The sequence below is a fragment of the Hakea prostrata genome, chromosome 8 (assembly GCF_041222555.1).
Source record: "Hakea prostrata isolate BN-2017 chromosome 8, UWA_Hpros_2, whole genome shotgun sequence".
NCBI classification, from domain to species: Eukaryota; Viridiplantae; Streptophyta; class Magnoliopsida; order Proteales; family Proteaceae; genus Hakea; species Hakea prostrata.
The window spans coordinates 221855-246031 of record NC_142607.1 but is presented as its reverse complement, the minus strand read 5'-3'; the positions used below and the strand labels follow the sequence as shown (position 1 = coordinate 246031).

The window sequence follows — 24177 nt, the reverse complement described above, 5'->3', positions numbered from 1 at the left end:
TATATATATATATATATATATATATATATATATATTGTGCAGGCTATTACAAGGAATAACAGTAACATAAAACCGTAAAGACAAAGCATACCACATACTTTGGGCTCGTTTGGTTTTATTTTTTTTGGCATTCTTTTGTTCTTAGAATGCTTAAGAACGCCTAAAAGCATTTGGTAAAGTGTCATTTTTTTGTGTTCAAGAAACAAACAACTCCAATTTTCATGTTTGATAAGACTTTTTGCAAAATAACTTTTGACTTATTTTGATGTTCTCAAAAACAAAAAGCACGTCAGAGTCACTCTTTTGTTTTCAGGAAACAAACCAGTCCAATTTTCATGTCTAAAAAAATTTTTTGCAAAACAAATTTAACTCATTTTGTCCTTTTGTCCTTCTCAAAAACAAAAAACACATAAAAATTACGTCAAAGAGGCACACTCAACCCAAACTTCCTTCACACGCGACTTTTAACAAACAACATATATATATATACATCTATATATATATATATATATATATATATATATATATATATATATATATATATATATATATATATATATATATATATATATATATATATATATATATATATATATATATATATATATATATATTAAAGATTTTTTTTTTTTTTTTTTTTTTTTATTAAAGAAAGCTCTATCTCTCTCTCAATACAAATTTTATCAAATTGTCAAAATTGTATTTAGACCACTGTTCTTTAATTTTAAAAAAACTAGAAAACGATTCTCATAAAGAACGTCGAGTTGCTTAGAATTACATGTCTTGCATTCCCCAATTGAAAATCATACAAATACGTAAAGTTAATACTCAAATTTTTTTTGGTGAAAGTTAATACTCAAATTCATGCACCAGTTTCTGCACCAAAAAGAACAAAAAAAGAAATTACGTACCAGTGTTTTTTATCCATCAGACTGGCCAATAAACACGCCAACATATATCAATCCTAGATTGTTTTCCGCAGGGGAATAAATTCTTCTTTGGTGCGGGATCTACATCAAGATATGTAGAACAAATGTCCAAAATTGTTTAGATTGGGTTCGGATCAACCCTTCACGCTAATGTTTCAAATTCTTCTGTGCAATTTTCCCATTACTTCTCTTCAATTTCTTTTAGTTTATTTTCAGTGTTACTAAGTTTATGCCATATGTGCCTCATTGTTAGCAATGGCGAACTTCCCTTTCAGGTAGCATTTGAAGTTTATAACCACAATGATACCATGCATCGGGTAGATTCCATGCGGGTAAAAAAGCCCTTTTAACCCTCGCCTCGTCCAAGACACTCTGACGATGTGCCGTTCAGTCTAAAAGAAAAAGCAGCTACTTCGATGACGGAAGCAAGCAGTCATATACTCTTTCCATGCGTGATGTCACAGCAAGTTTATATGCAAGTTGCATGTCTGGCTTCGCCAAATCGATAATATCCTGTCTCACACTGCAGAAAATTCATGAGTTCATTGCAGAGGAAATTTTCTTTTGTTTGGGCTTCCTATTATAGTCTATGTTTTAACTGATGATTGAATTATCACTTACCTAGGCCATTCACCTGTGGCTTTTGCATGTCTTTCAACAGCTTTGTACAGACGATCAAGACTATACAACACTAATCCAAATGTGCAATGAGCATCTTCTTCCTGCAACATGCAAATGTGCTTCGTAAGAAATATTGAACCAAAAACAATATTCTTCTTTGCAGGCGAACGTTATTACAAAACCAAGCAGAGGAAGATGTGGACCCCTTTAAAATTAAACTTCCCTTTCACATGTTGGGAGGCTGAAATCAAGTAGAGGAATACTACTCGCTTTTCATATTCTCACTCACCCTCATCCCCTTAGTAACCGAAATTGTGATCCACATGAATTAGCACATACAGAGAAATAAAACTGTGTTTTACTTCTAAACCTGTCTTGACCCAAATGTTGGATTTTGTTTCAGACTCTAGGGTGGAGTTCACATAACAATATAAGGTTACTGGTTCAGCAGAATTTTCAGTAATGAAAGAGTTTAAGAGTCACAAAAAATTAAAAACGATAATAAGCACAGCTGCTAATCACAGCCACATTTGCAAATTTTGAAATGATACAGTTAGCAACTTTTACACCGCCAAAACGACAATTTCTAGAGAAGGCATGACCTGATCATTCAAAACATGTCTAAATAGCAGGAGGCAAGAACTAAAAAAAGATTGAAGTACGGTAACAAATGTTTTCTTCAGTACATTCCAGCCTGGAAGGCTAATCACATTTTTTCATCCTTCAACCAATCAAAAGAACTTACTGTGATCATACTAAGTCAATAAGCTAGTTTTCCTACATTTGACAAATTAGTAAAAATATGAATAGGAGTTTGATGATGCTCTGGAGGTCGAGGTTTCTTCAAATTTGAGAAAGAAGATCTACTGACGGAAATAGCTTTGTTATGCTAGTCTTAGACTTCACTGCCTATTTTCTGATTTGTAAATTGTGATTTGTAAATTGCAAAGCCTGTACTGCTTTGTTCAGTAGCCCCTTCATCTCTTTAGGTATGTCCAAAATATGGTTCTACGAGGTTGCCTCTTTTCTGTGCATTCTTTCTTCTTTATACATGAAACTTATCCATTGAAGAAAAAAAGAGGAAAAAAGGGAAAATTTTTAGGTCTACTGATTTTGAAAAAGATTTATCTAACGGGATGTTTTTGAAAAAGTTTTACTCAAACAGATTTTATTTTTGTAAAGAATTACCAAATCTCTAATTTAATGCCAATTTTTATACCCAACTAATATATTTTAGTTTGAACTACCTAAATTACCCTCCTAGTAAAGTCTTACCTTTTAGGATAACATTTCTTTCCCAAGTTAATTCCTAAAAGTTAGTTAGACAATCTCACGTTTAAAATTTTGGAAGACCACTTAGTCCTAAAAGTTAGTTATTAGAATTAACAATTAATTTTTTTTTTCTTTTAAATTATGTACTCCTAAAAATTCGCTTTTAATAATTTATCACGATTTCTTAGTCATTTTATTGTGTGGCGAGAAAATTAAAGAGAACAAGATGAACAAAAGAAGAGTTTCTTTGTAAATATCCTACCACACCAAACAAGATAAGTAAGAGGGGTTGCGAGAAATTATTAAAAATGAATTTTTCGGAATTAAATTAGGGAAAAAAAATGTTCCCTAAAAAGATAAAAATAATAACAAAATTTGTATATAAAAAAAAGACTTTATTAGGAGGGTAATTTAGGTGTTTCAGATCAAAATATTGATTGGGCAAGAAAAATTAGCACTAAATTAAGGATTTGGTAATTATTTTCAAAAATAAAATCCATTCGAGTAATACTTTTTTAAAAACATCTTGTTAGGTAAATCCTTTTCAAAACCAATAGATGTGGGAAAATTTCCTAAAAACAAATGGAGAGAAGTTGATGGCTTGCACCTAGTGAGGCTACATAAGGGGATTATTACTTCCTTGAGGTAACTTGGCATAGCAAGAAACAATCAAAAGTGTCTAGAGCTGAATGATGTAGATTCATCACCAATTGAGCTTTTTCTCCATAAATAAGTCAACTATTGGGCTCTATGCATCATTGACCTTTGATCCCATGGGTTTTCCACGTAATATGATGTAACACGATAGGGGGAGCCCCCTAACATGGTTTCCTTGTTGGTTTTGAGTCTTTGGTCACCAGTGTCCTAATCTAAGTGAGATTCCTACATAGCTTTAGGCTTAACTAGGTAAAAGTTAAAGAGTTATATTTCCTTTTGTAATTCTATCTTAGTTTTATTATTAATATGTGTTTGTTGTAGGTACCTAGGTTCAATCATAAATAAAAAAAGTGATATAAAGGATGATATTTCCCAAAGAACTAAAATAGGGTGGATGAAATGGAGAGGTGCGTTTGGGGGGTCTTGTTTGATGGACGTATTCCATTAAAGCTTAAAGGAAAATTCTATAGGACTGTCGTTCGACCAACTATGATGTACATTGCAGAGTGTTGGGCTGTTAAAAAGAATCATATAGATAAACTCAGTGTAACAGAAATGAGGTTGCTAAGATGGATGAGTGGCAAAACTAGAAGGATAAGAATAAGGAATGATCATATTAGAGTTGGTCTAGGAGTTGCTTCCATAAGTGATAAGCTTTGGAAAAGTCGTTTGAGGTGGCACAACCATGTTCAACGGAGACCTATAAATGCCCGTGTATGGTGAAGTGATATAATCCAGATTGAAGGAACTAGAAGAGCTAGGGGTAGACCTAAGATAACCTTAAAAGAAGTGGTGAGAAAGAATATGCATAGCTTAGGCATTGTATCTAGAATGGCCTCAAACATAACTGATTGGAAGGCAAGAATCCATGTAGCCGACCCCATTTAGTTGGGATAAGGCATATTGTTATTGCAATTGTATTAATATGTGCTTGTTGGTACAATAGAGAATACACATATTCTATCACCCAACCCTATTCCCCAATTATTCTCTCTTCTTCTCTTTCAATCTCTCTTTCTTCTTCTCTCTATCAAGTACTTGTTGCAAATCTAGGGGGTTGTTTACATGGGTATTAGAGCCATAACCAGTTGCCGGTTTGAGAGCTGTTTTCTCTTTTCGGATTTAGGTTATGAAGATTATACATGATGATGCTGAATTATGAATTTATTGAGTAATCGTTTTTCAGTGGAGGTTGCAGAACCCTTAGAATCACATTGTTCTTGCTATATATTGAACATGAACTTGGTTCTCAATTTTTATTTTGATGGGATCGTTTGCATCTTCTCAACTTGTTGTTGAACCCACCTGATGATGTGATAGCCAACAGTTGATCTAATTTGATTTCTGAAGTTCTTTTATGATGGCTGCTGATGTTGGATCAATTTTGTTGCCAGAGTTTGGTTAAAGCTGCCTTGTTGCTGGACAATCAGACCTGAAGTATGATCCAAAATTTCCCTTTCTGTCATGAGGATTGAAGCTGAACTGCAAAACCTTTTTCTCTTGATTTTCAGTTGCTAGAAGCCTAAAAGTTGTGATTGTACTGTTTGTTTCTGTTGAAGAAACTGCTTTTTCTTTGAACGATGGTTGAAGATCCTAGTTGCTGAGTCACCATTGATTGAACCTTGGCAGAAGCTGGTTTATGGTTTCCAGAATCTCAGATTGAGGATTGATTTTATCTCTTCGTTTAAAATAAAAAGATAAGCTGTAGATTTTATATTTCCTCCTGGAATTATTCATGATGGAGATCCTTCTTTCTTCAAGGTTTCTGCCTCTAGTTCACAATAGAGAGGGCAGCACTTTCTATTTATGTTCCTAATTTCCCGTTTTCCAATTCCAAGCTTTCTTTTTTTCCCTATTCCTAACTTCCTTTTTCGATTTCTAGTTTCTTCTTTTTTATTTATTTGTGACTTACCTGTGTTTTTTTTTTTTGGATCCTAGATTTGCTCTATCAGGTGTTTCCATTATTGTTAGATAGATATCTAATTAGGATTGGTTCCCTTTTTTTTCCTTAAGTTTAGACTTTATTTCAACCTATTCACCTTTTATTTTTGGCTTATTTTCCTTTGAAATAACCCACCTCACGTTACCTCTTTTACTTCCTTTTTTATTTTTTCCCTTTTTTAGGAAACCTTATCCAATGATTTTTCCTACCTTAATTTGTGCCTCTAGCTTTCATTCTATTTACATCTTGCCATTGAGAGTATTCTCCTTCCAAGTTTCTCCTTCCAAGTTTCCCCTTCAGCTTTTGTTTGTGTTTCCTTTTGGGGATTCCTCTAATTACATACATGCAAGGTGCGAAATTTCGCCGACATAAGGGGTGTCTGCGGCTGGCAAAACCCCTGAAATGTCACCGACATTTGGCAGGGTTTCGGTGAAAAATCATCCCTCAGTGTCGAGGGCTATTTAGGGTCATTTTGGCCTGAATTTTATTGTCTAGCCTAATTTGAGGCCAATAAACATAGGGGAAGCATTACTTTGGCCTAAAACATCACCTAAACCAATGTTCCTAATTGGCACATGCCTGACTGTATACGGGCGAAACTGAAAGTCTAGAAAACTCATATAAACCAATGTAAACATGCAAAGAGAACACAAGTACACAGCTAGTGAAGAGGAGTACCACCAAAGTCTACAATTCTTTATATAGAAAAACTTGCAGATCTGTGTAAAATCTTGTTTGATTGACGCAAACAATGTGATAGCCGACAATAATGAAGCAACAGATCTACTAGTAGATGTCAAAGATTGGATCAAAATAGAGTAAGAAATTAAGAATGCAAGAAACAAGAGAGAAACTTAGGAAGCTCTGGAGAAGAGAGAGAAAATGGGAAAAATCAAGTGAAAATTTTGGCACAAATTTTGCCTGAAAGTTGTTTAAATATCACCGAAATTCTCGCGATATAAAGAAAAAATCCGTGATATATCGCCTAAATTGACAGTTCAACGTATTGACACGAAACAAGTAAATGAAATTTGATTTGCCTAAAGCCGACGATATATCGCCTATTTCTCGGTGATTTATCGTTGACTTTTAGCAAATTAAAATCGTTTACTTGTTTCGTTTCAGTACTTACCAACACGGCGAAATATCACCGACTTTTCGTACCCTGCATACATCCCATTCCCTGTTTCAGTTTTGTGATATTTACAGATTTTCCATTCTTTTCCTTTATTTACCAATAACCCTTGAAAAATTCTAGTTTATTACAATATCTTCATTCCTTCTTTTAAGTTGGGTCAATTTGTTGATTTTTGTAAGCCCATGAGTTATCAAAAGGGTTTGGAACCCAAGATTAAAGTTATTCAGTATATTCATTTGAACTCAACCAATGATTGAGTTGAGATTGGTGGATTAATTACTAATGTTGCAATTATCTTAATATGGTAGACATCACATCAGTTTGGGTTGTTGCTGTTTGAGGAAGATTGAAAATATATAGGGATTTTATTTAAGGGATCTTTTGTTATTAAATTTGTTAAGATATTCATCATTTGAGGTGATTATCACTTGCTTTTGATCATGCCTATGATACACATTAGGTAGAGATTGAAGACTTGACTGCAAGAAACTTCTTTTGGATTTTAATAGACTCAAGAGTGAGTCGGATTGTTAGAGTACCTTCCCTATAGGCTTTTGTGCAGTCATTGAAGGTACACTTAAATGGAATATGTGCATAGTCATGGGAGTTACACTTTCATGAGATTTTTTTGTGCATGCAATGAAGCTGCAATTTTATGGACTTTTATGTAGCCGTCAGGGTGCTACATTTGATAGAACTTTTTTGTAGCTATTAGATTCTACATTTGATGGATTTTTTTTGTGGCTGTTGCATATTGAATTTTGAGACCTTCAATGGGAAGCGTGTTTGGTGTTTTCATTGGTTGCTGTGAAGACATGGACTTAGACTAGTTGAATGGGATGCAGATTTGAGTTTCTTAGTGTTTGATTCCTACAAGATTCAAGACTAGTGTTGCCTTTCAAGTTTATTCTTATTTGTCCAAGTTGGAGCTTTTCTTTGTATACACTCCAGCTTGAGGGGGAATGCTAGAGATAATGAACGATAACATGATGTAACACAATCCGGGAAGTACCCCTATCGTGATTTCCTTATTAGTTTGGGTCTTTGGCCATTAGTGACATAATCTAAGCGAGTTTCCTACTCAACTTTAGGCTTAGGTAGGTAACAGTTAAGAGTTATCTTTCCTTTTGCAATTTTATTTCAGTTTATTATTAATATGTGCTTGCTGGTATGCTAGAATAAATGGATTCTATTCTCCAACCTTGTTCCCCAATCATTCTCTCTTCTTCTCCCTCAATCTTTCTTGCTTCTTCTCTCTACCTGGTACTTGTTACAAATCTAGGGGTAGTTTACAAAATCAAATAAAAATAACTTCAAATGCTGAAACAAATCACCAGTAGTCCCGTATTACGGTATTAGATGAAAAATCATGGTTAGGGTGGTTACATTTTTGAGTTTGGGTTCCCAAATTGGGTTATGCCAGTACAACCAAGATAATTCCCACTGTCATTTTTCTAGTTGAATTCCTATTATGTACTTTTGTCAATTTGAAATAGAAGTAAATCTGTTGTAAACAAAATTTTCTGCAGAAGAGATTGTATGCTTTAAAAGACAAATAGAGCAATTAGCCTAAAAGCAAGCCCAAAGAGTGAAGTGAAGTGAATAAAGTAGATAGATTGATCCTTGATCCAATGGCTGAAGCCCAAAGTGAACAAGGTCAAGCTTAGTTCAGACGTCAGTGTAGTTTCTCTGCATTGCTATACACAGAGTAAAACATCGCATAAGAATATATGACAACAACAAACCTTGTCCAAACTAAATGGGGTCAACTATATAGATCCTTGCATTCCAATCAGCACTATTTGAGGCCATACCAGACACAACATGACACAAGAATATGATAAACAATAAAACCACCAGAAGGAATCAACATATATGGTTTAACACTTTACCAGTCCCTGATCCACAAAATTTTGAAACTGCATGACCCTTTTCTCAACTTCCACAATAAGTAGCCTCCTTTGCACCCGAGCTATTCTTCCCCTGCCTTCTGCCCCAGTTTCCCGCTAGCATAGACAGAGATTGGAACAAAAATTTTCAAAACATTGAAATGATTATACATATAAATCTGATAAACTCATACTCAAGAATAAGATCCAAACAACCTATCAGTAACAGTTAGATATTAGATCATATTTTTTTTATTGGAAATAACAATTTATTTACAAATGAGGAAGGAAGAGCACAGAAGATAAAGAGTACATATGAGATGATCAAATAACTATGATAAGAAAAAAGTATATATATAATGAAACGACCTCAATCATGAACATTTGAAATTTGGAAATTATGAACTCAACTCTTTTGTCTCAGAAGGCTTGGGAGCTCCTCAATCCCATCCAATCGCTTTGAGAAAAATTGGTGAAACAAAGATACTTCAAATCTGAAAGTTCCTTAGAAGCTAAGGTGAAGCCCAACTCCTCTTGGGGTTAAAAATCTGTGACTAAAGCTAGAGATTTCATGAAGGAAGGTTTGTTTTGTATTTGTGGGAGATGGACACTTGATTAATCCATGGACTGATCCATGGATCCTGGGATTGCAAATTTCTCAGTACCCTAAGCCAGTAGCTCCAAAAGCCCCCTGACAGTGGCTGAATCCATAAATGAATCAACAAAAACCTGGAACCGAGACAAAATCAGGGAATGGTGGCCTTCAGATATGGTGGAACAAATTTTGAAAATTTACAATTCCTTTATTTGAGAGAAGAGATCAACTCATATGGCAGCCTAAGTCTTCCGGTATATTCACAGTTTCCTCCATATACAAGCTCAAACATGACAGCAACACAGATGTTAGTGAGAAGACTTGGTTAACTCTTCGGCATATGGCTTTGCCACCGAAAGTCATTCTCTTCATATGGAAAGTTCTCCATGACAGGGTCTCAACTCCAGCATTGTTGCAAAAAATGGGATGCAATATCTCAACCTCTAGTTCATTCTGCAAAGCAGAATGTAATGATACTTGTTGAAGTATATGTAAATTTGGGAGTTTTACTGTTCACGTGAACAGTAAAAACAGCTTTTACTGTTAACGTGAACAGTATTATGCTATTGTTTTTATTATATTTTCTATTTCTAATGTGGGAGTCTTGCTACATAAGTTTTGGGAGTTTTTAGAAAACATAGTTTTTATTTTGATGGTAGTTTCTACTTTCAGAACTTTCTATTTTAGGAGTTAGGAAGTTACTAAAGCTGTAATATTTTGTTTCCTTTTTCTAGAGGACAATTACTTGTCTCTCAAGTTGTATTAGATTCATTAGAAACTATAAATAAAAGTGCTCTGTGATTCTAGACTCTTAAGCAAGAATCATGAGCCTCTTCTACTAGTTCTTCATCTCTCTTCTCTTCTTCTTCTCTCTCTTTTCTTTGTTCAAGTTCAGCTGTTGTTTTGATTATTTAATGCTTGTTTTCTAACATGGCATCAAAGCAAGTTTAATCAACCTAGGGACTGTTTTCTCTCTCTTGGCTGCCCAGTTTTTTTTTCTTTTTTTTTCATTTTTCTTATCTAGGGTAGCCCCAACCTTTGCTACAATAATTGTGAATGGCTGTCCTTCTTCTTTGACTTTTGAAGCACCAAGTATCTATGTATTAATACTACAAAAAGGGCCCTAGCTTTCTGGAGATATGTCTACCTATTTGATTCAACTGAGGCTGCTACTACCCTGTTTTTTTTGTGCAAATCTAAAGTTCAATATGCACTATACTGATGTCTTGGGATTCCTCTTGATTCTTGCAAAGATATGCCCATAATTCGGATTGCAAGACCTAAGTATTGTCTTCCATTGTTTGTGTTGTAAGTTTAGTTGCAAGTCGTATACTAGTACCCCTATTTCATTGAATTTCTCTCTTCTGAAAAATTCTGCTGCTACCGTCTTGCTTCTAGCACAAGTTTGCTGCTATGGTTCGACATCTGATATTATCTGCTACTGCAACAACTGTTATTGCACTTCTTCCGAGTGGATTGTTGCAGCAACTATTGCAATTCTGAGATTCCAAGCTGGTTCAGTAATTTTCTCCTGCCCTATTTGAGGGTTAGTGGTGGTTCAAATTTTTTCCCCCCCTTGGTGAACAAGACTTTGTCTTGTGAGACGATTTACTGCTGTTTGATCAGCTTTATTGGTGAATAATACACTGCTCTATGGCTGCTACTTTTCCTTCTTGGGTTTCTTTTGTGCTCATACTTTAAGATGCTTGTCACTAGTCATCATTAATTGTCCAAGTGTAATGCCACACGTGAGGGGGAAAATGGTACCTTATTCTATATCTACTCAAGATGTGCTGATGGATATTATTTGTGAAGATCTTTGTCCTCAACTTATGGCATTTTACAACGAAATCATTACCTATCTTTACCTATATTGCCCTTTTACCTTACCTACTTGGTCTGCAGTAACCTATATTGTCTTTTACCTTACCTACTTGGTCCGCAATAACTCATATTGTCTTTTACCTTACCTACTTGGTCCGCAATAACCCATATTGTCTTTTACCCTACCTACTTGGTCTGCAGTAACCCATACTGTCTTTTACCTACTTACTTGGTCCATAGTAACCCATACTACCTTACCTACTTGGTCCACAGTAACCTATACTGTCTTTTACCTACCTACTTGGTCCACAATAATCAATATTGTCTTTTACCTACCCATACTTTACTTGTTACTTGCCTTCTTGTGAAGCATTTATATGGACATTGGAGTTGCAATTTTGAAGATTTAGCATGGATATTTCTCCCTACTACCCGCATTACGTGGATAATGCTTTTTGCCTACCTACTACTTGCGTTCTTGTGAAGCATTTATATGGACTTTGGAGTTACAATTTTGAAGATCTAGTGTGGATATTTCTCCCTACTACCGGCATTATATGGATAGTGTCTTTGATCCTGCTATACTTATGGACTTTGTTCGTCTTCAACATCGTCGATTGTTCTCAATATTAGATGGTTCTATTGACATGAAGAATTAAAGTTTTTTTAAAGTTGGTGTTGATTATCTCCTGTGTGAAGTTTTCTCAGTGTTTATCGACATTTGCCATTTCTACACGATTCAAGATTGGTGCTACTTTTCAAGTTTATTCTTATTGTGCAAGCTGAAGTTTTCTTTGTGTACACTCCAACTTGAGGGGGAGTGTTGAAGTATATGTAAATTTGGGAGTTTTACTGTTCACGTTACTGTTCACGTGAACAGTAAAAACAGCTTTTTCTGTTAACGTGAACAGTATTATGCTATTGTTTTTATTATATTTTCTATTTCTAATGTGGGAGTCTTGCTACATAAGTTTTGGGAGTTTTTAGAAAGCATAGTTTCTATTTTGGTGGTAGTTTCTACTTTCAGAACTTTCTATTTTAGGAGTTAGGAAGTTACTAAAGCTATAATATTTTGTTTCCTTTTTCTAGAGGACAATTACTTGTCTCTCAAGTTGTATTAGATTCATTAGAAACTATAAATAAAAGGGCTCTATGATTCTAGACTCTTAAACAAGAATCACGAACCTCTTCTACTAGTTCTTCATCTCTCTTCTCTTCTTCTTCTTCTCTCTTTTCTTTGTTCAAGTTCAGCTGTTGTTTTGATTATTTAATGCTTGTTTTCTAACAATACTGAACACCTGTTTCTTCACTGAAGTTTTAGTATGCAGGTGTGGTCACAATTGGATCCATCTCTTTGGAATTCAACAGATACTCTTCAAGTACAGGTGGAGAACTTGATTGATCAAATCAGGAAATCACCATCGAATGTAGAGAACATTAATCTCCATTTAAATGCATTGTGTATGATCTGGACTAATTGCAAGAACATAATACACTGTTACAGTCTTAATACAGCTTGGGATATTCAAAGACTTTCAAGACAGCTCACATGGGAATTCGGTGGCAAATCATTAGATAAAAAATAAAAAAAATAAAAAAAAGCTAGTAGGATCTACTAGAAGAAGCTCATTCGATAGGAAGCTCCGCAAGAGGGTTGGATAAAGATCAATGCAGATGGATCATGCTTACCAAACTCAGCAACAGGTTTAAGAGCAGGTTATGGAGGCATATTTAGAGCCATAAAGGAAGGATGATGCTGTGCTTCTATGAAGGCGGAGGCCAAAATTCTGCTTTAATGGCTGAAGCCTTGGCAGTTAAAAAAGCATTGTTATTGGCCCTTGATCTTGGCTTGAGGAACTTTATTTTTGAAGGAGATAATGTGGGAATTATAGAACTTTTAAAGCATCATAATAAGAAGCCAAGTTGGAAAATCAGATCGATCATTCAAGACAACAGATCATTGGCTTCTGGCTTTAACAGAATCAAGTTCAATCATATACTAACAGAAGGAAATCATGCAGCAGATCTTCTTGCCTTGTAGGAAGCGAAATCACAAGAGATATTTTGGAATGATCAGACCCCTCCCTCTTTTCTTACTTGAACCATGTTATTTGATAATTTAGAATGTAAACAGGTTCATGGCTCTAAATTTCAATAAATTTCTATATCACCCCAAAAAAAAAACAGGACACCATATAAAGGCATTTTCAACAAGATCATAGTGTGTATGACTGACAACTAATACCAAGAAGATTAGTTTATTGTTCTCACCTTTGTAAACCATGCACGCAATAACATGAGTAAAATAAGTGACAGAAAGAATGCTGGTAAAGCAGCAAGAATTGCAAAGTTGATTTCATTAGCCTTAAGAATCTGGTTCAGCTCAAGCATTGCCCTGTCAGGATAGAAATGTTAGAATATTTGTACATCCACAGTGAAATTCTGTAAAGAAAATACGCTGAAGATGCAACTGACTTAACTCACGTTTCAATATCTAGTTTTAGCTTTTGAATCTGCAAGCACAAAATATTGTCATCTCCCATGAAATTTCACATCTAGTGTCCCAAAAACAATGTTTAATACCTGAATAAGCAAAGCACGAGCAAGGTCTCCACCCAAAAGGCTCTGAATCGGGTGCCTAAGCTCCTTCTCATACCTGTGTTGAAGAAAAAGGTAATCATTAAAGAAATGCAAGGAAGACAGGTGGAGCACAAATCTAAGTCAGAGATAGGCTTTCAACGAAGCATCTAAAAGAAAAACTTCATGAAAATCTGTGACAGTTTTATCAAGGTTGTCAAGGCGACAAAGCAACGAAAGCGGTTGGGGTGTACCACATAAGTGCTTCAACGATAAATCAGCACCTAGGGGGAAATACGGCAACCAAAGCGGTTGGGGCATTTTTTTTAATATAACTATTTTATGTTCCATGAATAATATTTTAAAAATAAAAAATCTAAAATTGTTTTACTATAAGCTAAACAAATATTAAAGAATCGTAACTATGAAAGATTATCTCATAAAAAACAAACATAAGTTCATCTCTTCATAATACAAATATACAATAACAACTAGTAACATAATGTAATAAGATTACAAAAGATGATTATGAACTATACAAATTATAAATATGAAAATTAAATAATGGAAAAAATAAGCATGATCTGGTCTACAACATACCCAATTGTTAGCTTGTTGCTCAACTTAAAAATCCAATTTTCCATATCCGACTTTTTTAAGTAATCGAGTAATTCTTGAATCCAAATCAAAAGTTAATTTGCCACTTCTTTCACTGAACCGATAAATTAATAGATCACATTCTTCCAAATAACTATTATATTCACATGCGGTTTTGTAAAATGAAAATTGATGTTTACAAAATAAAAATAAAAAAGGTACAAATTGTCAAAAAAGTGACCTCTTTGGCACCTCAGCGGCAACACGGCGCACAAAGTAGCAAAGAGGCAGTGCCTAGGTGATAAAGTGGCTGAAATCTTGCATGTCAAAAAAGCGGTTTATCACCTAGGCAGTCAAAAAACCGCCTAAGCGCCTAGGCGGATGCCTTGATAATAGTAGGTTTTATACAAGTATTATACATTTGCAATTTACGCAGGCCTTTTAGGCAATAGTAATTCCCTCAATGTATTCCTCACCCAATGATCCCAAGCTGAATTACTTAACAGAAAATGAGAAAAGATAACAAAAACAATGGAAATGACCTTACAATTGGAAGCACAAAAACTAATCTGTATTCCATTAATAATCAGCAACCACCATTACAAGGCTGAAGGAACCCAATAATTCTAACCTGCAAGCACCAGTGAACTCCCTAGTTCACCCATACTAAGGGTCTTCCCCTCTCTGCAAGCAAGCTTGCCCAAAAACCAAATTCAATCCCAACCCCTCTTTTGTCTATTCCTTATGCCCACTAATAATAGCCTGAACATTTCCCAAAATATCCTAACAAATTACTTTCCGTGAGCCAACATGAGAGTGAATGCTCCCCAATAGAATCCTACCATCTATCCTTGTCCCCCACATGGTTATTTTGACACCCTATGGTTCCCTTACCCCTACACCTTACACTCTTTTGAGGCAAACAACTTGACAGACCTTGAGACTTTTCACTCAAAAACATAATAGACTGTAACCTGAGAATTTAGAATGCAGAGATCTCAACAGACAAACATAGGAGGCAGATTAAATAGGAACTGTAGCCCAAAAGATAGCAAAAGATTTTTCCACCACAAGAAAATCTCACCGGCCCATTACAATTTCCATCATTTCCTGATCAGACACATCCTCTAGAAAATTTCCGCCTTTGACTTGTTCACTGAAAGCCAATAACATTCTGCAGAATAGGCAATACATCAGTTACAACTTACAACATTAAATGGAAATATACAGCTAAAAATATTGGCACCTAAAGTTGAAAAATGGAAATTATTCGTAAAAGGAAAAAAAGTTATATCTGGATAAGGAATCTGCATATGATCACTACTATCACTTAAAAGCCCAATCAATTCATAGTTTACTCTGGACTCTAAAGCCATAAGTAAACTTAAGCTTCTACAGCTACTATTCATAATCATAAAGCTTCATTACAGAACTCAAACAATTGATGCGACAAACGAGTTCACACTAGAGATTTCCAGCACATCAAACCAGGACCATCCAATTAGTACATTCATCAAGAGATGAATGCTTTCAAGAAGAGGAGAACTGATGTGAATACAGATTGACCCCCCTGGCTGAATTCAAAGTAGGACCCAAGGTCCCTCCAAATTAGCTGGCCGATCCTTATGAAGGGTATTTTGGGCATTTTCAGCTATAAATTACTTGCTGGATTTTATTTTCAGAATTTTCTCATTTATTTTCTAGAGAGCTTCAGTCAATTAGGAAGTCCAGCTTGAGTTAGATAACAGTCATTGAGTCATTAACCAGCACATGTCAATTAGAGTTTTAATTAAATAGAATTTAACATGTGCAAATTAGAGTTTTAAGTTACTCAAAATTTTATTTCAGCATGTGTCAATTAGGATCCTTTAGATCTTTGAATGTGAGTTAAGGTCTTTTAGTAGGCTACAAGTAAGAGCCCACACTTTCTTGCAAGTTAACTCTAATTATCGAATGAAAAGTTATTGAGTTGAAGATCGTGGTTCTTGTTGAGGGGGCCACCATGGATTTTAGTGACTTCTTCAATTTTCAGCACCTTTCATCAAGCTTCCTCAAGTTATTGCATCTCTCTACAGCCTTCAACAATTTCTAGCAGCCATTGACAACCAGCAGCAGCCCTAACAAGTAAGTACAGCACCCAAGAGCCACTCCTCTACCCTGTTATCCCACCAAGAACCCTCACCCTCTTCCCTCTTTCTTGCGCAAGCTTCCCCCCCCCCCCCCAGCACCCTTGAAGCAGCAAAGAAACCCTCCCCAACTGCAAAACCTGGAAACCCTCTAATGTGAACACAGGCCCCCTCCCCATCCAAAATGCTAAGTGGGGCCCACAAGATGGAACTAAGCAGCCACCATGAGCTGGGTGAACCCCTTTGAAGGAGTATTTTGGGATTTTGGCCTTATTTTATCTTATTTTATTTATGAAATTTGAATTAGAATTTTCAAGAATTTTAGTTGAGCTCAGTTTGGTAGTTTGAGTCTGGTAAGGATTTGATTTGAGAAGTTTATCTAGAGTTGAAGTCATGTATGAAAGAGTCATGAGTCATAGTTAAGGTAGAATAGGATTCCCCATCTCATCCAATCAAGAGTTGTTTCTTTAATAAGAGTCCAATTTGATATGTAATTGAATCCATAACTGAAAAGGATCTCCTAATTGAGTCTGAATGTTCTTTTATGCTATAAATAGTCTCTTCATTGTAAGTTATTTTCAAATTGATGAATTAAAGCATTGAGTATCTAATTGCCTAAGTGTGGCAGGGTTCCTAATAGGAGGATCTTGCAGTTTGTTTTTGCGAGTATTCTTAAATCGATTTCCAGCATTCAAGCAAGTTCACAGTCAAGTTTTGAAGCCTCCATCATAAAGTTAGTGGCATCCTTAAGGTTTCAACAGCCCCAAGTAAGTTACAGCCCTTCCCCCACCATTGTCTGCATCCTCCTACCCCTCACCTTAGCCGACGCAACCCTAAAAGGCCCTCCCAACCTCACCATAACCATGGAACAAAATTTGATCGGCTTGAAATTTCCCATTTCCAAGAGCTCGAAATGAAACCATGAGGCTGTCTTTGTTTGCAAAGGTGGGGTGGGAAAAAAGGGGAGGGAAAAAATGTAGACCCCATGTGCAATGGGGTGAGGGAGAAGGAAAGGAAAGGAAAGGAAGGGATTTTGTGAAAATGTGTTAAATGTGGGTCCCACTATTTGGTTTTCCACACTTTTTTCACAAAATCCCACATATTTTGTGGGGTTTTGAAAAGGCATGGAGTGGAAAAGTTAGCATGCCACCTCACCAGACAAGCTTCTTTAATTTAAGGAAGCTTGTCTTCAACTTTCCCACCCCCATCAACCAAACAAACCACACTTTTGGGATTTAAGGGAAAATATGATTTTTTCAAATTTTTTCCCACCCTACCTTTATTCCAGCAAACAAATGCAGCCTGAGGGAACGAAAAAAGTCCCAAGCTTCGTTTGTTGGAATAATATTAAGGTGGGGTGGGAAAAAAGGGGTGAGAAAAAATTTGAGGGACAGCCGGTTTATGAGAAAAAATTCGAGGGAAACTCAAGTTTTGACCTTGTGAAAATGAAAAATTTCGTGCAAACCTAGGACTTTTTCTTGCAAGTTTCATGGTTTCCCCAAATTTTCGTTTTTTCCTTTCTTTCATGTTTCCCTAAATTCCACGACTAATACCCTATCCAAATTGTTTGTTTATTCCCTCAGACTGGTTATCTTAGGCATATTGATGACCAAACTTATAGAGTTGCAGTTGTTGATTACCTCGACAACCATAGGCATAACATGTCATGGGATGTCTATGTTCGTTGGTCGGAGGAGAGGATGTTACAGGCACAATACTACTCGATGATGGATCCACCAAGGCCTCCTCTCTGCACTGAGTTGTACTTCCCTTTTATTGCCAATTACTTTGTATTCAATGCTTTTCTTGCGCAAGCTTCCCCCACCCCTCCCACACCCCTGCAGTAGCCAAGAAACCCTCCCCCACTCTTGCACAAAACCTTGAACCCTCAGCCATCGCACTCGCCCCTGGACAGCAACATCCCCAAACCCCCCCCCTAAACACAACACCTAGATCCCTTCCCCTACCCCTGCGATCCCCTAGGCAGCAATGTCACCCTCCCTTACACGTTGCGGCACATGTCCCCCTTCTCTTTCTTCCTACAGCCCTCTCTCTCTGTCTCTCATTCCTTGTGGCAGAGCAGAAAACAGAAAAGAAAGAAAGAAGAAGAAAAAAAAAAAAGAAAAGAGAAGAAAAATTATAAAAATAAAAAAATAAAAAGAAAAGAAAGATTTGAAAAGATTGCCCAAGGTTCAAGGTTCCTCTTCCAAGATCTCCAAGAACCAACCCATCTTGATACAAATTATCTAATTCTTCTTTCCTATCAACCCTAGAATAAATTTTGGTTTCCCAAACTCTTGCCATGGGGATTTGATAAAACCATAACTTTTTCCCTATCATCCCATTCAGTTTTGTTAAACCAACTCTTGCCCAAACCCTACCCACTTAGATCCCAATTTTATCTCCTTGTTCATTCCACAATATTCAATAATATTATCCTTCCCACCCAGTTTTTAAAATTACTTTGTTGGAAGATTCGGGGCAAACCCTTGATTTGAGGAAATTATTCTAGAAACCCTAACCCTAGAATTGGGTTCACATCACCTTGCCAATAGGGAGGCTATAAGGTGTCACAATGGTGAACAAAGTGCTCTGGTTTTCTTCACTTTTTTTTAATACAACAGTTTTGTTTAACACAGTCAGCAAATTAAAAATTACATAATTCAACTTATATGCTATGGCATCTATGTTTCTCTTGTTGAATGCTGGTATTCTTGCATCAAAGCCAATGGATACCCCTAAGGATCCTCATCAAATGTTTAGGGTATATGATGGTAGACCTCTCAGAGATGTGCACCCAGCCACCCACACAAAAAGACTGGAATAATCAAGTGACTCAAGATTTATAAACCTCTGAAAGGATTCAAGGCTACCAAAGGCAGACAGTTTTGAGCTCAAATTGAAGGAAGGGTTTCAAATGTTTTATATTTATCTTTTAATTAGTATCAATGATGCTAAATGATCATACAAGTCCATGATCTAATTCTATTTAACACTTGGTTTATGGGATTAGCTGATCAATGTAAGTATTTGAGTTGAGAATCTTAATTAGGTTAAATTGACACTTAACCTAATGTTTATTATGACTAATGAGCTTAAATGGATGATTGAAGCATATTAATTTCGAGGACCAATGAACTGGCTGAAGTTAAAACCCAAAAAATAAAAAATAAAAAAGCAAACAGAATAAAATGAGAGACTTGAAGTAAGTTATGGTTTCAATTCATTTAATGACTAAGCAAGCTCAATCCCTTGAGTTAAAGCTATCTGAGGATGCCTAAAATGGTTTGCAAGGTCAAGTAAGGACCTAAATAAACATATGTTGAGAGCTAAATGAAAGGGTCCAGAAATATGGAAGATGAGCTTCAGAGCTGTAACGGTCACCCAGCAAGATCCTACATAGGATATATAAACATGTAACAATGTAGAACTTAACCTGTGAAGAGAATTAGCAGTCAGTTGTACTTCTTCAATGTCCATCACACCTTTGTGTCTCCTCCTGAATGTCTCAAAGAGCTCATCTCGTATAGACAGAAGCTATAAAATGACACCAAGGATATGGGGATCAGTAAGGAAAAGATATAGTTTAACTGCTACTAATATTAAAATGAAATGAGAACTTAAAAGAAACCAATGACTCAATCCAAAGAAGATGCCACAAAAATGGATAAACCGTAACATAAACAGATCATTTTCACCAACAACAATAGGCACTGATTTTATTTGAAAAGAATGACTGAATACTATATAATATAGAAAACAACACTGAAACAAACTCAGTCAAAATCTGTGTAATATTTCATTGCATTGAAATAGTACTTTGGCCATTACAACATTAATTTAATTCGTCCAGGAGACTAAAAATCAATTATCTGACATTCTCCGTGCAGTTAAAAATGTCCATACGGATCAGTTGTGCTATAGAGCACAGTTTGGCCCGCGGGTGTATATACATTAGGCTTTTTAGGTTCAGCATTTGAGTCAGTGTTTGAGTTTTATCAGGATAACTAATAGCATCCTTTTCAGAATTTATTTACCTTAGTGAGTCATTTAGAGTGACTAGAACTCCATATATAGTCAAATTAGGAAGTTTAAAGGTCTATATGACTAGATGTATGTAGTGCATCCCCCATCAACTAGAGATCATTTGACAAATTGATCTGACCAAGGTTCACCCCCCCCCCAATAATTAGGCCCAACACCTAGGCTCAGTATGGAGGTGGCTGTATACCCCAGGGGTATTTTGGTCATTTTCCAGCCCTTTTGGGCATCAATACGGATCTAGTTGGAACCCCTCAATCCAAAGGCTACGGATCTGCTCTTATTTTTTTATTTAAGTTAGTAACTTGTGAATTATAGTCCATTTTAAAGTCTTATTTGATTTGTAGATAACATAAGATCCTTTCCTATCTTTTAGGAGAGTTCTTTTCTTTTAAGAGTTTTCTTTTGTTCAGAATTGGTCTTTCGGTTTTTGTCTTTTATTGGGATTCGAATCTGATTTAAGAGTTCCAACTTAAGTGTAGTGGTTTCTTATGTAGAAAGATTTAGTTGGATAAGGTTCCAAGTTACATAAGGGACCTACGTTAAAGTCAGTTAGGAGTAGAGTTTCATTTGGTTTCAAAGAATGTAAAGGCTACAAATAGCAAGGTAGTCTATGTAAATTTTCAGTTTTGATTGACGAAAGAATTTGAGTGTATATTGCCAAGGTGTGGCAGGGTTCCTTTAGGCTGCGTTTGTTTGCAAAGATGGGGTGGGAAAAAAAAACATGTGGGTCCCATGTGTAGTGGGGTGAGGGAGAAGAAAAGGGAAGGAAAGGGTTTTGTGGAAAAGTGATAGGGGTGGGTCCCACTTTTTACTTTTCCCAACTTTCCCACAAAGTCCCACCAAATATGTGGGGTTTTAAAATGGCATGGGGTGGGAAAGTTGGGCTGCCACATAAGCAGACAAGTTTCCTTGAATCAAGGAAACTTGTCTCCCACTTTCCCACCCCAAGCAACCAAACAAACTAGCATTTTGGGATTTAAGGGAAAAGTAAAAAATCTACACATTTTTCAAGAATTTTCCCACCCCTTTTTTCCCACCCCACCTTTATTCCAGCAACCAAACGCAGCCTTAAGGAGGACCCTGCGGTTGTCAAGTTGAACATTTTGATTTTCTGCATTCAATCTTCAAGTGCATCCTTCAAGCATTAAACAAGCATTCAAGCATACAATCACAGCAGCCAAGTAAGTTTAGTAGCTTCCCCACCCCCTCCCCTGCCTTCCCCCTTGTATGCAGCCCTTCCCCACCTTTCCCATTTGCCCAGGCTTAGACATTCTCCCCAATCCCATCGCACCTACCCCTTCTCCCTTCCCCTTCTAGTTCAGCAAAGCCCTACCCCTCCCCTTAGCAACCATACCCCTATTCCCATTGTTACCTGCAAAAGCAGCAGCCCTCATTCCCCGTTAATCCATCTTCCCCAGCCCCTTTAGGATTCCACCTAGCCCTAGGCTGCTTCCCTGGGGTTATTTTCCCCAATCAACCTAATTTTCTCAGCCCAGAAAATTTCTGTGCTTCATGTTCTTCCTTTGAAGAATTCTGCAGATTTCTGAAAATTCTGAAAACCTTAGTTTAGGTCAATCAGACCTTAAAACTTCTGAATCACTGAAACATAGTTCTGAAATTACAGAACCACCAAGGACAGACCCTAATCCACCCTGGCTGAGCCCTCCTAAAATGCCAAATTCTGATTTCTGCAAATATCCAGAACCTTGTTCACACCATAACTGGTTTGAGAGTGTGAAAACACACTCTGAAACTCTAGAATTTTCATTCTTTGCTAGAATTTCCTGGGCAACCCTGAATCTAGGGAAATTATCTCAATACCTTAGCCCTAGATCCTGGTTTACATCACTAATGTATGACTTCTATAAGAGTTTTGGTCAAGTTGGGCAAAGCATATAACAATGCTATCCAAATTCTGAGTTACTCTCAAAATTACAATAGAACATGAGAAAAAAAAAAAGGCTATTCTAGCCTCATAACATAAGTGGGGCAGAATTAGTAAACAAAAATAAAAACCTATTTCCATACTTGGCCTAAACACTAAATGTACAGGCCCCACAGAATAGGCCCATGACCACATAAACTTGCTGAGCAAAGGCGCCAGCACCCATATCTATCAAGCCTAAGTTGATTTCGAAGGGAAATTGGCCAATTTGGTCCCAGACCTCCATCACACTATCAACTTGTAGACCATGGTTTTGATGAAACGATGCTATCCAAATTCTGAGTCAATGGATGTTCCAGAGAGCTCAGGGTTTGAAAGCCCCAAATTCCCCGATTCAATTTGACAGCAACTGTGACCAGTCGATCCACTGGTAGGCAGCCAATCGACCAGCTGATAATGAGCCAATCAATTGGTTGACAAAAAGTCAATCGACTAGTCAACATAACAGTAACTTTAAGGGCAGGGGATGAGAGGGGAAGCCATCCTAGAGCACCTACATGTATGTTAACACTTGTACAATGTATCTAGGGGTAGAATAACTCAGTTGGAGTAGCCTAATGACGAATCGAACCTTGAACGAAGTCAACCAACTAGTTAAGATTCATTGTAAAGGTGAAGGGGTTAGTGCTTAGATTCTAGTATGTGAATTTTTACTTCAAATGCACATGAATCACGTTTATATTTTGAATGGATCTTGTAACATGAATTATACTGTCTCACGCATGGATTAAGATGAATATGAGAATGAATATGAGATTAAATATGAGCATGCGAATTATGGCATCTTGATCATGTTCTATGCATGGCATCATTTTAAAATGCATGGTTAGCTATCCTAGGATGTGCTACAACCCCGCCAACAGAAGTGATGGTGTTGGTAACCAATGGTACAGATGACAGCATTGATGTGTTATGGTGTGCTTACGAAGTTGCTTATGGTTTTCCAAAGCGACGGCCAAATCTGTGAGGGCCACAAGGTAACATTGTTATACCAATAACCATGTTACTTGGGGCTTTCCAAAGCAGAGGCCAAACCCTTGAGGGGGTCTCAAGGTAACTCAGTAGTGTCATGACCCTTAACAGTGGCAAAGGTGTTGTGTGATCCGTGGAAATCAAGTGGTGGGTGTCATATCAGCTTGTTGCTTGTGAGTCTCCCAAAGCAAAGGCTGAATCGAGAAGGGCCAAAGGCAACACCAACATACCATTAACTAATTGTGACATTGTATGTCCAGAAGCAAAGGCCGAAACTGGGTAGATACTTTGTCAGATCCACCCTGCAGTTGTTAAACCCTGCTGGTTCTATAGTGCCTAGTGTTGCTGCTGATCTGTACTGCTAGAATAATCCTGCTTTATTATGGCTGAACCTAAACCTACTGATACTCTACAAGTACAGATCACCACAATTAAGCTGAGTGGTATCTCTAATGATTTGTTATGGGCCCAGGCTGTTGAGGCCTACATCCACGCCAAGGGCAACATTAAGTATATCAAGGAAGCCCCACATACACCTGACCTTATGGATCCTAAATCTGTGACTGCTCGTGATTAACGGATGAGAGAAAATTCTGTTATTAAAATTTGGTTGTGGAATATAGTTGAGCCATCCATTGCTGTCAATGTAATGTTTCATAATATAACCAAGGGAGTGTAGGAAGACCACTATGAAAGCCACTCCCAAGCTAAGAACATCTCTCATACCTATCAATTGTATGAAAGGATTTCCCAGTTTCTCAAGGGGACAAATCTTTGAATGATTATTTCAGTACTTTAAAGGGCTATCTTGAGGAACCACAGCTTTCCCAGCCCATCACCACTGACCTTGAAAAACTAAAGGAGCAAAGGACTGAGTTTTATGTTGCCAAATTTTTTGTTGGACTTCATCCGGATAATCAAACAGTCAAAAGTCAATTACTTACTGGAGAGAAGGTGCCCTCACTCAATGAAATCTTCTCTCAATTCAATCAGTTGGCACCCAGCTCTAAATCCTCAACTCCTATCCCTAAGGAGAACTCTACTTTTGT

At 36.7% G+C, this 24177-nt stretch overlaps 1 protein-coding gene across 1 annotated transcript in view; it reads right to left on the bottom strand.

The window, feature by feature from the left end:
- Positions 1-708: 708 nt before the first annotated feature.
- Positions 709-24177, bottom strand: part of DGS1 (dgd1 suppressor 1) — an 85248-nt gene continuing 61779 nt past the window's right edge. Inside the window, 8 exon segments of the mRNA XM_089165028.1 lie at positions 709-1452; positions 1551-1651; positions 8452-8565; positions 13139-13262; positions 13352-13380; positions 13451-13523; positions 15126-15215; positions 19604-19704. Of these exon segments, the coding sequence (XP_089021154.1) occupies positions 1338-1452; positions 1551-1651; positions 8452-8565; positions 13139-13262; positions 13352-13380; positions 13451-13523; positions 15126-15215; positions 19604-19704 (747 nt within the window). The 3' untranslated portion in view covers positions 709-1337.